This window comes from Dipodomys ordii, unplaced genomic scaffold (assembly GCF_000151885.1).
Source record: "Dipodomys ordii isolate 6190 unplaced genomic scaffold, Dord_2.0 Scaffold80, whole genome shotgun sequence".
Lineage (NCBI taxonomy): Eukaryota > Metazoa > Chordata > Mammalia > Rodentia > Heteromyidae > Dipodomys > Dipodomys ordii.
In genome coordinates, this window is record NW_012267296.1 from 7,062,758 (window position 1) to 7,077,780 (window position 15,023).

At 34.6% G+C, this 15,023-nt stretch overlaps 1 protein-coding gene across 1 annotated transcript in view; it reads right to left on the reverse strand.

Moving 5' to 3' along the window:
- The window catches only part of LOC105992149, a 139,328-nt gene that overhangs the window by 15,138 nt on the left and 109,167 nt on the right, over positions 1-15,023 (reverse strand). The window contains exons 8-9 of the mRNA XM_013024973.1: positions 12,266-13,116; positions 8,518-8,563 (exon numbers count right to left, since the gene is read on the reverse strand). Of these exons, the coding sequence (XP_012880427.1) occupies positions 8,518-8,563; positions 12,266-13,116 (897 nt within the window). The remainder of the gene's footprint in view (positions 1-8,517; positions 8,564-12,265; positions 13,117-15,023) is intronic.

The window sequence follows — 15,023 nt, forward strand, 5'->3', positions numbered from 1 at the left end:
ACACTGGCTTGACAGAGCCCTCAGATCCTCATTTGAAAGTAGATAAGTGATGAACCACTAGTTGGGCTTCAATTAACTGGTTTGTAAGAGGCCTTTGGAAAGATAGATGATTTGCATTACGTAGAACATTATCAAACCAAGAGAACCCATTGGCTACTGTTTGGTATTGAAAACCTTTAATCCTCTGGAAAGATTCCCTGCTATGAATTTTCCAAGATAATATTCAAAATTTCTAAGCAGTATTAAATGGACTGCTTTCTAATCTTAAAGATCTGTTATGCAATTACTAACAGCAGATAGTATATTCTACTTCTCTTTTGAAGATTAGCTAGGTTATTTACTTTAATATCTAGCAATATGAGTCAAATGTCCTTGTAGTATAAAGATGATGTTATTTTGCAGCAAGGCAAGGTTACAAAATCCTAGAATATCTAATACTTAAACTCATAGAACTCTTAACAATTTTTCCTGTTTTTGTTCACTGTCATCATCAGTAATTTAATGGAACTATGCAAATCACTAGATGATAAACCATAAAATAACTCTAATAAATGACTAAGTAGGAGTGATATTCTCTTCAGAAATAACTTTATGCTCTAAAAGCAGGACTAGAAATATTTGGAATTAAGCAAAGTATTGGAGAAAATTTCCAGCAAATGAACTAATATTTTTACTTCCATGATATAATTCAATTTTACTAAAAATATAAAAGACAATTGAGAGACAATATCTGAGTATAGGTTGTGATGGCCAATGTGGAAGAATAATGGATGGTTCATATATTATATACTTAGCTGCCCTAGTCATGGTAGGATGTAGAAATTGGGTTATATTCAAGACAAAACTGATCATATATGGTATTAAGTAATGGTGGAATTATACTGCAGAAGAGAAATTTTCTTGCATCTTCAGTGTACATATCTTGGAGACCAAGTGACATTACCTGTGATGACAGGTAAACAATAGAAATTTGTGAGTGTGGGGAAGGAGAAGTTTATAGTTTTTTGGTTTTTGCCAGTCCTGGGGCTTGGACTCAGGGCCTGGGCACTGTCCCTGAGCTTCTTTTGCTCAAGGATAATACTCTACCACTTGAGCCAGAGTGACACTTCTGACTTTTGTTGTTGTTGTTTATGTGGTACTGAGAAATTGAACCCAGGGCTTCATGCATGCTAGGCAAGCACTCTAGTTACCACTAAGTGACATTCCAAGTCCATAGTTTTTTTTTGTTCCCAAACAGTCATGTTTAAATCTATTATAATTGTACCTAGCATGGGAAAAACATGTTACATTGTTGGATTTAGAATATTTTTTCTTATCTCTATCATTATATAGTTCCTAGATTGGCTGATAAAAAATTAGCAGGCCTTGATTTATTAGACAGTAGATACAGATCAAATTAATGAGAAAATATGTAGACATTTCACCATATATGTTTAATTTCCATTTTGGTATTTCTCTGTTGCAAACTATAAAAAATCACCTGATTATTTGAAACTATAAATTAAAGGATATATATGATACTTCCTAAGTATATATAAAGATAAATAGCTTCACTTAGATTCTAAACCCATGGTGACACAATAGAGGAGATTATGTTATATTAAGGTCTTTTGACAAATTTCTTACCCAAGTTCCATAAATTGGTATTTAAGATGGCCCAGAATATAGGGAATACCTGTAAACAATGTTTACATTGAAATTGTACTTAAAAACACAAATAATCCCTGGGCACTGGGCACAGGTGGCTTAGTCATGTAATCCTAGCCATGCAGGAGTCTGAAATCTGAGGCTCGTATTTCAAAGCCAGGCTGGGCAGAAAAATCCCCATGAGACTCCAATTCACCACTCAAAAACTGGAAGTGGAGCTGTGGCTTAAGTGGTAGAGTGGGAGCCTTGAGCACAAATTGGCTCAGGGACAGTGCCCAGAACAAGTTCAAGCCCCACACAGACAAAAAGAAAAACAAATAATCTGTGTGAGTTCTGTGGTCTAAGGCCACTTTGAAATACTGACATGTGTGAATGTAAGAGGCAACCAAAAGCTGATTTCTTCTGGATCGGTCAATCAACTAAATGCTGAGCATCTTGTCCTTTCTCTTTTTGCATCTGTGCCCTTTTATTTGATCCATTCTCTGCTGCAGTCATTTTACAATCACCTTGGGCTTCAAGAATAACAGGATTCACCTATAAGCATCTTGTAAAAAAAGGCAATGCTATCTTTTTATCATAAAGAGAATATTCAAAAGTTGCAGACCACTGTCAGGTCTCAGTAGTCAGAGTCATGGGCCTCCAAGCCTTAGGCCATTTTACTATGCATACCTTTCTCAGTCCCTACTCTCAATTCTCCCTAATTAATCTGAGGCCAATGTCTGGACCTTTGATAGTAGCTATGATTGTCATTTAAAAAGTTTCCTTTCTCAGTCCTTCACCATGTCTCTCGGAGAAAGGAGACTGGGCCTTATAGGGACTCCTGGACTTTGGACCTGGGGTCTAAAAACCAGGTTTCAGAAATATGGAAGAAATTTTCAATGACATATAATTATGTAATATCTACAACATTTTGCAGTTCTGAGTTCCTCCATTTAATTGTTTTGTGTTTGAAGTTGAAGTCTGTATAGCTTTCCATATTTCTTTTTATTTTTGGAGGCACAAAATCTTGCATATCTTGAAAAAATACAAATCAAGACTAGTGAAAGTAAATAAAAATTCAAACAATCAATCCATATCCCAATTTACATGGTTTTATTTTCACTAGAGTCAAGAACAAGCTCTTTACTGAGAGTTGGATGTGGTATATTTTTCAAAAAGGATTTGTAAAATGCAAATCAAATGGCTGTCAATGATAAAGGACATTAAATACTTTGTCACTTTGATTGTATTTATTGGTACGCATTGTATAAGAAATACGTTAAATATACTGAATATTTTAATGTTTTAAGTCTAATTTCTTTCCATTCAAGCCTTCATTTAACTTGAATTGTTTGTGCCAAAAACTGTAAATGCCTTACGAAGCACATGAAGCTTATGTCCCAGAAATGTTCTGAATTTTAATGTCATTAGATGGAAGGAGTCCACAAAAATCTGCTAGTCTGAATGTCTTATGTTCTGCTAGCCAAACAATACAGATAACAATAATTATTATTTTTTGTCGGTCATGGGGCTTGAACTCTGGGCTTGGGCGCTGTCCCTGTGCTCTTCAGCTCAAGGCAAGTGCTTTACTGCTTGAGCCACAACGCCCTTCTGGTTTTCTAGTGGTTTATTGGAGATAAGAGTCTCACTGACTTTCCTGCCTGGGCTGGCTTTGAACCGTGATCCTCAGATTTCAGCCTCCTGAGTAGCTAGGATTACAGGCATGAGCCACCAGCACCTGGCTACAGATAATTCTTAAACTGAGCAACCAGTATGCTAATGTTGGTCTAAACATTTAAATAAACAAGTACATTAGTGGAGACAGACTGCTAAGAACAATCAATTATTCAAGAAAAACCAATATTAAACACCAGAAGTAACCTTCTAAAGGAAAGAATTTAAGGATAAAAGGAAGAAAGTTCAAAACCCATTTATTTAAAACCTTCAGAGCAATTTTCAATGACATGTACCCATTAAACTCAGACCAGCAGAGTCTAGTCTGCTATGAGATAGTCCTTTAAAACATGTAAAACTTGATCATGAAATTAAAAAAGTTAAACTCATATGATAAGTAGCAAAATTTGTCAACCATACAATTTAGTGAGGCAAAAATTCAAATCATGGGCCCTTCCAAAACATATTATCAAAGAACAAAGCTATGGGAAAAGGGTTAAAAGACGTAGACACACTGGATTAAGTATTAACAAAAATTCCCAGAAAACGAAAATGGAAACAGTAAGATTATTCTTAAGAATGAAAATATTGTTAGATACTTTAGCCTAATTGCTGTCAGCTAGGAAATAAAGGGTTAGTTTCTGCTAGTTCTCCAGAAAATAATTTCAAACTCAAAGTTTTATACCTGGCCAAGTTGTCTTTCATGTAAAAGCAAAATGAAATATTTAGGCATACACAGTACAGAATACTCATTAACCATAGCATGTTCTGAAGAAATTACTTACACATACTCCACTAAAAAGATTAATAATGAAATAAAGCGGAAGATATTAGACATTACAAAGTATAATAAACAACCAGAAACTAAAGAAAACACTAAGTCATATAGATAAAACAAAATAATTTTTGATAATATGGCTTTGAAACAATATAATTGTCAGATAATACATTAAAAGTTAACTAAAATAATGTAAAATTCTGGATGCAATTTGGAAGTACAATTACAGTGATTCAAATAAAATACAAGAAATAAAGTGGAAAAAAGTAAAAGCATGTTTTATGGTTGAGAACACTGGTATGGCAACTATATGTTGAATTTAAAAAGTTTGCTTCATATGTAAAAATAATGACTAGAAAAATACAAAGCATCTGTCAGTATATCTTTCTAACCATTGTTAGGGGGAAAACAAATAAAATGCAGTCAACTGAAGGATATGAAAGAAAGAAAAGAAATAAAATTGTGAAATGAAATGAAATGAAATTGTGAGATGAAATGAAATGAAATTGTGAGATGAAATGAAATGAAATTGTGAAATTATGGGCAAGTAGTCAAACAGAAGTAACAAAGTAGTATGATTAAGCCCAAACATATCAGCAATACATGTACCGAACATCAGTTTGGTACAATGTTTGGATATTTTATTTTGTTAACTCATCAACATGAAAATAACTTTAATTAATTCACACTGAGTTAAAAAGAACACCAATGGTTCTATCAAAATGTAAAAGATACTTTTAAAGTTTGAATGAAACATCATTCAACTAGTATAAGCATCTGAATGGAAAGAAAGAAATGTTGTCCAAATTATCAGTTTATATAATATTTCATTTTATATGTTAATGAAGCAGAGGTGCTGCTAAGAATCTAATATTAAGAGGTAAAACATGGATTTAGAGGGTTTCATTTAGCATGAAATTACTATGATTAATAATTAAAAAGTTACATTTAAAAAGTTAAATTTTTCTTCCAGGCTGTGTCTACAGTTCTCATCCTCTTCAAAGAACAAAAGTTTACAATCTTAATGATTCATTATCTAGCTAATGTTTTTGATTTTAAGAAATCTTATCCTGACACTGGAAACTAATGATATCCTTTTCAGTAACATTTTTATTATAGATTTGTGTTTTAAATTTAAATGTTTCATCCATTTGAAATTAAACATTTTAATGTAAGGGGTGGGTTTAGCTCAAGCTGCATATTTTTTTGTTTACAGATATCCAACTGATCCAGTGTCTTTTTTTTTTTTTTTTTGCAGGTCATGGGGCCTGAATTCTGGGCCTGGGCACTGTCCCTCAGCTCTTCAGCTCAAGGCTAGCACTCTACCACCTGAGCCACAGCACCACTTCTGGCTTTTTCTGTTTATGTGGTGCTGAGGAATTGAACCCAGGGCCTCATGCATGCAAGGCAAGCAGTCTACCACTTAACCAACTTCCTAGCCCAGTATCACCATATTTTGAAAGGCTTTGTTTTCTCTGTTGAATTGCTTTTATATGTTTTTATGGATGTTTTTGTTTTTGTCATTATTTAGCTCATCATAGTTTTCATTTACTTGAAATTTTGGCTAAAGCCCATAAATTATTTAGATTTATATTTTTCAGCTGGGAACTGATGGCTCATGCCTGTAATCCTAGCTATTCAGGAGGCTGAGATCTGAGGATTGAGGTTCAAATCCAGCCTGAGAAAGTAAGTTCATTACACTCATCTCCAATTAACCACGAGAAAACCAGAAGTTCAGCTGTGGCTCAAACTGGTAGAGTGCTAGCCATGAGCATAAAAATTTAGGGACATCACTCAGGCCTTGAATTTAAGCCCTATGAAACACCAAGAAAAAATATTTTTATTATGCTGTAGAGGGTAATTACTTCATTAGATAAGGGGTATGGCTTGAGGGCATTGGTATCTGGCAAGGATAAAACTCCTGGCTTCTCTGAAACTTTGGGAATTGGAGTTTGGGATATTTTATTACAACCTAGTATCTAATGGTGGCAATCTAGGTTTTCCATTTACTTGGGCTTTGCTGGAGTACTTGAGGTTGTAGTCTCAACTTTGTTTCTGCTTTATTAAAGTAGAACCATTACTGCCAACATTTCCTTGTCTTTCTATGAAACTCTTTCTCTTAGTTTTTAGCTTGTGAGAGTGGCCTTTCTTGGGACTTATATGTCAGTATCTGCTGAAGTATCTGAGTAGTTGTCTTCTCCAGCATCTAGTCTAGAATATACAAGGCAAAATAAATTTTAGTCTTTACTATTATGTTGCTCTTTATATCTCATTGTCCATAATAGTCTATCTTCTTCTCTGTACTTTTCATCATCTTTATGTGCTTTTGGTATATAATGTTCAAGATTGTACTCATGTAAACTAGAGAAAATATCTCTAGCTAATCTTCTTGGAAGAAGCCTAAATAGAAGTTTGTTTTAGCCACATGCCTGATTATGCCACTTCTTGCTTATTTCCTTGTTTCCTATAGCTTTTAGAATACATTTTAAAAGGAATAACAGAGACATATCCCAGTATTGTTTGATCTTGCCATTTAATACAGGATGATTTGAATATCTTTCTGTACTCCAGTGCTTCTGGCTGTTCTGTCTTATGTACCATCTTAACAACTGCTACTGAGAATTTATTTGTGTTTGTTATTTTCTCCACTTTAATTGCTCCATCTCTATTCACTTCCCCACATCTCCATGTCCTTCACCTAGGTTCCATATGATCTTCCTTCACTTTCTGATATATTATTTCTTCAAGCTTACTTTTCCTGGTTGCCTTGCCTCCTCCATCAATGATGAGACATGTAAACAATTATCAGGGTTCTTGTTATATATTTGTAGAACTGAGTAATTCATTTTGAAGAATTTAGTTACATTCATAATGACACCCATCTGTACATGCTTTCTTTAAAAAAATCAGCATTTGCATGCACTATCAAAATAAGAACTATGATGGTCCATTCAGAGCTTCGTGTCACTACTTTTAGGAAAATATATATTATTAAGAGAAAGTTTCTGTGAGCTAATAGCATGTTAGTTACATAAAAGTAAGTTCATTTGATGCAGAGTCTTTGGTTTGGACATTCAGGATGGAATAAATAAAATTTTCTTTTATTTTTAAGTGGCTTCCACAATCCATCCCTTGTAATAGTGAAAATTCATGCATGGAAGTACCATTTTATGGGTCTAACATCGGGATTCATAGGTTTCTACACACTCTCTTGCTTATACACATATGTCCACTCAAGTACTTAGACTCTGCTACATAAGCTAGACTGATTTGGATTTTGAACATAGCTGCATTGGGAAATACAGGGATGCAATTCTATTCTCTCATTATAGATGGTGCCTCTGGCTAGAACATTAACTCAGAATTTTTGTACTGCAATGTCACTTTCAATTAAATTAAATATTGGTGTCATTCAATATTTGAGTTTTATTAAAAGCAGGATATGCCCATTCTTATAAAATTCTCTACATTGTTGTGTGCATTCTTTTGTTAACATCAGGATTATTTTCATTTGAAATAAATTCTTTGGGGGGTAGAAATTAGATGGAATGCTTCTGATTTCAATCATGCCTATATAAACTACCTAATCAAATTCATGTCTTCTTTTATTAGTAGGATTGTTTTTAGCTCAGTGAGAACAAGTAATGAGTGATATGTTTAGTTTAACTATAGCAAATTAAAATTGCTGTCCCGTGCAAATATAAAAACAAAAAGTGTAAGTCCTTCACAGGAAAAAGGAAAATAGAAATTTTCACAAAATGATAGCAAGAAATGAGATGAAAAAGTAATATTTTCCCCAAACTCTGTTCATTACATGCCAGGCAACAATTCTGCTGCCATATTTTTTGTTTGTTTAATCACATTGCCACTCTTTATTTCATGTAGGTAAAAAGCACACCCCAGATTCTCCTATGATAGAAATTACAGCAGGAGACAGTTAAGATAAATAGGGTAAGTTCAGCCATCTATCTTTATCCAGCCATGCTTTGTGAATTTAGCATTTGTTTGTAGCATTCATTTCTTCCTTAAAAATAAGAAAAAATATAATCCATGGTATTTTAAGTGTTTATGAAACACATGCTAGGATAGCCAACTATTTTCATGTACTTGTATTTATAGGCTACCTTTGGTTAGTGATTTTTAAATTATAAAAATAGTATAAATACATGGTAAAGTATTTATAAAAATATTCAAACAAAATAGAAGTATAAGTAATAAATGGTGAATATTGTATTATTTCTTTTTCTAAGGTGAATAATTTAGTGTACAACCTTCTAAACTTCTTTCAGTAAATGTACACAATTACCTTTTATAATTTTGTATGAATATTATGCACCAACTAGAACAAAGTGAATCTAAATGAATGATTGTGAAAGTGTGGTCTCAATGTAATCATAGTAGAAAAAAAGTGACTACAGAAATATTTGTACAAATTTTACCGTCAAAATTGAAGAATTGCTTTCATCTTCATTGTTATCAGAAGACCTAATGGAAAGAAAAAAGCAAGTCTTAAAATTTAGGAAACTATGACCCAGAAATCAAATTCACAAAACAGTACAAGTTTAAGACATGATTTCAAGAAGGCAAACACCCATTATTATCTTCCCTGCAAAAGTTCAGGTGTAAATAGAAATAAACTGTTATGTAGTTATGTATAAAATCAAACCTTAGAAACAATCCTGGGCCTGCCTTCCACACCAAATTAGACCTGAGTAGAAAAACCTTAACTGAGCCACAGACTTGTGAAAAAATTAGAAAAGAAATGGAGAGGTCGGCATAGTGGCTCATTCCTGTAATCCTAGCTACTCAGGAGGCTGAGATCTGAGGATCATGGTTCAAAGCCAGCCTGGACAGGAAAGTTTGTGAGAGCCTTATCTCAAATTGAGCACAAAAAAGCCAGTAGTGGGAGCTGTGGATCTTGGGGTAGATCACTAGCTTTGAGCAAAATGTCTCAGGAACAGTGCATAGGCCCTGATTTCAAGCTCCAAGCCTAGCACAAATTTGTGGAGGGGAAGGGAAAAAACAAATCGTTTAAATAGGGATACAGGTGGATCCATTGCAACAATGAGATGTACAAGTCATTATGTGGAAAAACGAACTTTACAAATTTGTTAGGGGGGGAGGAAGATTGGGTAGGGGAGTGGGGGGAGGATGGGAAAGGATGGGAAGGGGAAACAAAGGAGGAGGCTACAATGCTTGATAAGAAATGTACTCATTATCTTGCCCATGTAATTGTAACTCCTCTGTACAGTATTTTCACAATAAAAAAAAAAGAAAAATAGATGAAACAAAATGGAGAGAGAAAAGCCTGGTGTTTTGACATATTACTCTGTGTGTGTGTGTGTGTGTGTGTGTGTGTGTGTGTGTGTGTGTGTGTGTATGTGTATGAGTTTCTTAAAAGAGAAAAATTATCCCACTTGTCACATGACTTGAAAAGCATTCAAGAATCTCTAGTGATAATTTTTGTTAAAAATTAATATTGGACAAAATGTGTAAACAGCAAATATTCACTTCTTTAATGACAGTACTATGAATATGTGCACTTAAATTAAGTTAAATAATGATTAATCAATCATTTACATTCAATGGTAATAAATTAATTGGGTAAGAATAAGAATAGTCAATGGAATAATGTAATGCAAGCAGAACTTGGTGCTGTATATCAATTGTGTTATATACCAATTGTGTAAATATTTGATGGTAGTTCATATCATCAACTTGTAATTAGATAATATTGTTTACCAAGAATTTTCTAGTATTTAGAAAAAATATAAAATGTTCACTTCTCTTTTAGAATATAGGCTGCTCTGCTCACAAACAGCACAGTTGCAATGATATATCTAGGCAGGTCATAAAATATCTCATAATTACAATGAACTCAAAGCATCTTCACAGCCAAAATTTAAATATTATTGAAAATGGCCATCCTCAGGTTACATATTTTTATGACTCATTAAGACTTTGTGAAACAAGGGTATAGTTTTCTGCTCTATTGTAAGATTTGGTCATGAGATTTCCTCTGGTCAACGAAAAGTGACCGGTATTCTGCATCAAAGTTTTAAACATCTGATACAATTTGGCCTCTTCGGTTCCTTCCATCTGCCATAAGAATGCTGCATCTCATGTAAGTGGTAGTTTTCCTTGTTAGCTTGGGTCATAAATTAAGAGTAATTATGGGGTAGAACTGGAACCAAACTAGACCTGAATAGAGCTACTTTACTGAGCCACAGACTTGTGAATAAAGAATATTTGTGTGTGTGTGTGTACTAGTACTGGGACTTGAACTCATGGCCTGGGCACTCTCCCTTAACATTTTTGCTCAAGGTGGACACTCTAATGCTTGAGCTACAGTTCTACTTTTGGCTTTTTATTTTTTCCTAGTTAATTGGAGATAAGATTCTCACAGACTTTCTTGCCTGGGTTAGTTTGAATCCTGGTTCTCAAATCTTAGCCTCCTGAATAGCTATTACAGGTTGGAGTCATCAGTACCTGACTTTACTTCTGTTTTAAATAATTGAGATTTGGGGATCATGTTACATAGCATGATCACAGTGAAAGCTCACTGGTAATACCTACTTTATTAAACTCAGAGTGTCAAATGGGCGAGGTTCTAATTAATATCTATGAAGTTTTGAGGTAAATGATAAATCAATATCTCTTGAGTTGACTATGTGAATTAAAAACTAAATTTAGAAGCTAGTGTGTCTGCACCTTTCAATCATTTGTTTTATATTAGAAGGTTTATCAAGAGTTAAATGTTTATACTACAGATTGTTCATTTTAAGGCATTTTTTAAAATTTAATTTTATTTTATTTGTGAACATACTGTACAGAGGGGTTACAATTACATGGGCAGGATAATGCGTACATTTCTTACCAAGCATTGCAGCCTCTTCCTTTTGTTTACCCTTCACATCCCTTCCCAGCCTCCCCCCTCCCCCCCAATCCCAATCCTTCTCCTTCCCCCCCTTCACCCCCCACCCCGCATCGACATTGTAAAGCTCTTTAAGGCATTTTAATATATGAATAAAATGGTTTCTGTAAAATAGAGAGGTTCCTTATTATTATGCTAAACAATGCATAGTTTTAGTTCTGCTATATTTTCCATTTCTTCAGGAGGAAGATAAGATTTTTCTGAGATGGCTTCACAACAAATTTATTCTCTAAATTGAGAGCTTTGACTAAGCATGATGCTATGTACCCATCATCCTGACACTCAGGAAGATGAGTCAGGAGAATGGTAAGTTGGAAGCTAGCCTGACCTTCAGAGAGAGTTCCAGGGCTATATAGTGAGACCTTGTCTCAAATAACAACAACAAAATGCTGACTTTTCTCTATAGTATGAGAGACTTAAAAGTATAAATACTCAGAGAATTTCTCTCAAAGAGAAGAATGTTTCAAAAAATGTAGAGCTGGGCTGTAGTTCAGAAACCTGATTTAGAATGTGGTAGAGAAATAGTGCTATTTTACATTAGAAACTTAATTCTAAATATTTTCTTTTCGATACACTGAAACCATGAAACATTGACTAAAATCAATAAAGCAAACATTGTTTTGTGTTGTATAATTTTAGTGAGATTTTCTATATAGGATATCATTACATAAAGGAAAATAAATGAAAACTTGAAAGACGCTGGGTATTTTAGTGAATTTTGAATCGTTATAATATTGCTCAAATGGAAAATAGACCAGAAGTTAACGTTGTTGTTTAGATTGTCTATGTAGTCTCCTTTCGATATAATTTTTTCATTTATGTATAGATATTGTTGCTTCTTGAATATTAAACATGGCAATGTAATGTTTCCAACATTTGCTCTAGGGGAATGTTTTGACCTGATGATTATTTTTCTGGAAGATAGAGTTATCATTTTTTAGATGTTTTATCTGTTTATAGAACTATCAAATCTGATATGTTTTTCTCTTCTTATTTCCTAAATTAAGGAAAGATGAAGCTACATTTGAAGGAAAGATGAAGCTACACTTCAAATGTAAAAGTCCCTTTTACTAAGAGGAACTTTTAAAAAATATTACAAGGTATAAGATCCGTTATTTAAAGTCCTTAAGATCATTTTTGCATAAAATGTATTACCCTTCACACTTAGAGATAAATGTATGCATGAAAGAATGCAATCATATTTTACAGAAATGCATTGGATGTGTTAATATAAAAAGACACATGAAACTTACCGGCCAGATCGTTTTGCATTTCTAGAAGTTTCCTCAGCAAATCCTTCTGCTGGCCTCACAGTAACTCCAATTGCAGAGCCCAGAATGAGTTTCCCTTCATATGTTGTGGGAGGTCTTATGAAAGCAGGCCCCAGAGCACATTCCTGTTTAGGACGCACAGCATGTCTTCTTGGAGGACTCACGGTACAGCGCCTACCTTTTCTCTCAACACATCCTCTTCCCAGACTCAAAGCACGTTCCCTACTATGTCTCTTAGCAGGTGCTTTTGCAGGACTCACAGCACGGCCTCTTGGAGGACTGAGAGCATAGCCTCTTGGAGGACTGACAGTACGGCCTCTTAAAGGAATCACAACTCGGCCTCTTGGAGGACTCACAGCACGGCCTCTTGAAGGATTCATGGCTTGGACTCTTGGAGGACTCACAGCGTAGCCTCTTGAAGGATTCACAGCACGGCCTCTTGGAGGACTCACAGCACGGCCTCTTGAAGGATTCACAGCACGGCCTTTTGAAGGATTCACAGTACGACCTTTTGAAGGACTCACAGCAGGAAGTTTTGAAGGACTCACAGATCGGCTCCTTACAAAGCGCACATCATAGCTTCTTGCTGGATTCACAGCAACTCCTCTTGTAGGACTCAGAGGATGTCCCCTAGCCTGTCTCTCAGCCCGTCCTTTTCCAGGATTTATAGAAAGGCCTAGTTCAGATTTCACAGCTTGTCCTCCTCCAGGTGCTGCTGCAGATCCCTTTGCTGGTCTCCAGATTGGTTTATCAGATCTTTTAGGCGTTTTCTCTATAGGTCCTCCCAAAGCTCCACCTTCGGTTTTCAGAGCACCACTGTACTTGTCAAGCAGCTGTAGAAAGAGAGAAACAAAAGATTGGCTGTAAGAATATTGAAATTTGAAATGGTAGTAAACATGTTCTGATCAGCAAAGTCTCTTGAGTAAAATGAAAGGTCACACTTCAGACTGTTAAATTATTTCAGAGATTATTTTCACAATTCGCTTCCAACAAAGTTCAAAAGTGAAGAACACTGAGGTATATTCATGCACATCTCCATTCTTCCTGTGAAGAAACCATATTAGGAAGAGCTGTTAGCTGTTTGGTACTTATTCTACCACATGTTTGGAAAAATTCAAAATATAAAATCAGTTAAGTCACAAGTATTTAAAAACAACTCTTTTCAAAATAGTTGTTAAATAATGATATGTGTGTACACACACACACACACACACACTCAAATGAGAAACAGGAAAGAAAAATTTGAAAATGCTTGTAGATATTTCCAGTGATGAGCTCAGGTGAATTTAAGACCCTTGGAGAAATTTTGACTTTTGGACCATGTGCATAGCTTATTCTTTCAAAGAAAAACATTAAAATATTGAAAAAGAAAGCCCAAAGCTGAATACAAACAGAATCAAGCAAACCTAGTTGTATATAAAATTATTTACAGTAGCATATGTAAATAATGAAAAAGGGGATATTGATCAAGTTATATGATATTAAATTTATTATTATTAAAATAATAAAATTGGAAAGAATTTCATGCATCTGTATATGCATATGCATGCAAAAATAATTCCAAATACCAACAAAGAACATGGAAAAAGCTGTTAAGCTGAATACAAGCAGAAACAAGCAAATCTAGTTGTTATTAAAACCATCATTCTTAAATAACAATTGAAGTAATTTTTGATAGTTGTACTCTATGCATCCATAATTGGATATGTGTATTTTCTGAAGAGAAAAAGATTGTGATATAGTTTGATTTTCTGAATTGGATTATTGCTAGGGGTGCTATTTCCATTTGCATACTGAAACTAATGTTTATAATAGGCTATATAATTTCATACATATTATATGAGTAAATGTTGATAATTTTGTGAACTAGCTGTCAACAGAAAAAATATGTATGGAGGACATGAAGAAGAGCCTGATGATATTGAATTTGAATGAGAGACTTAGATAAAACAGTTAAAATTTCCCTTCTTAGCATATCTAAGCATATCATAAATACTTTTTATACAATGCATATCCAATTACCTGGGTCAGATAAAAGCCCTCGTTGAAGTATTTGACAATTAGCATCAGTTAGTTGTACAAGGGGGGTTCATTTGAGCATGCTCATATATGTATACCATGTACCTTGATTAGAGACACCTGCTCCCACTTTCCCATGAGCTCTTTTCCCAAATTGATATCAACAAACTTCATTGTTCCATTTTTGCACGTGGAATAAAATATTTTGACCCATATTCATGTTCCTTCACCTTCTCTGTTCACCCTTATTCCTTCCACCAGTACCCTGTCCCAGACATGGCCTTTTATACAATCTATCATTCATTTTGTAAGCATAGGTTAATTGTTCAAATAAGTTGCACTGTGATATTTCATTAATAAATTCATTAAATTTAATTATTTGAAAGTTTTAGTGATATACATTATATTCAGGAAAAAGAAAGGCACATACAGCACCAGCATTAACTTAAAGGATTTTACACTTGTTACTTTTTTTTTGTCCGTCATGGGGTTTGAACTCTGGGGCTGAGCGCTCTCCCTCAGCTCTTCAGCTCAAGGCGAGTGCTCTACCACTTGTGCTACAGCACCACTTCCAGTTTTCTGGTGGTTTATTGGAGATAAGAGTTTCAAGGACTTTTCTACCCGGGCTGGCTTTGAACCGAGATCCTCAGATCTCAGCCTCCTGAGATCTGAGCCACTCGAGCCCAGCCTACACTTGTTACTTCTGATAGTTTAAAGACAT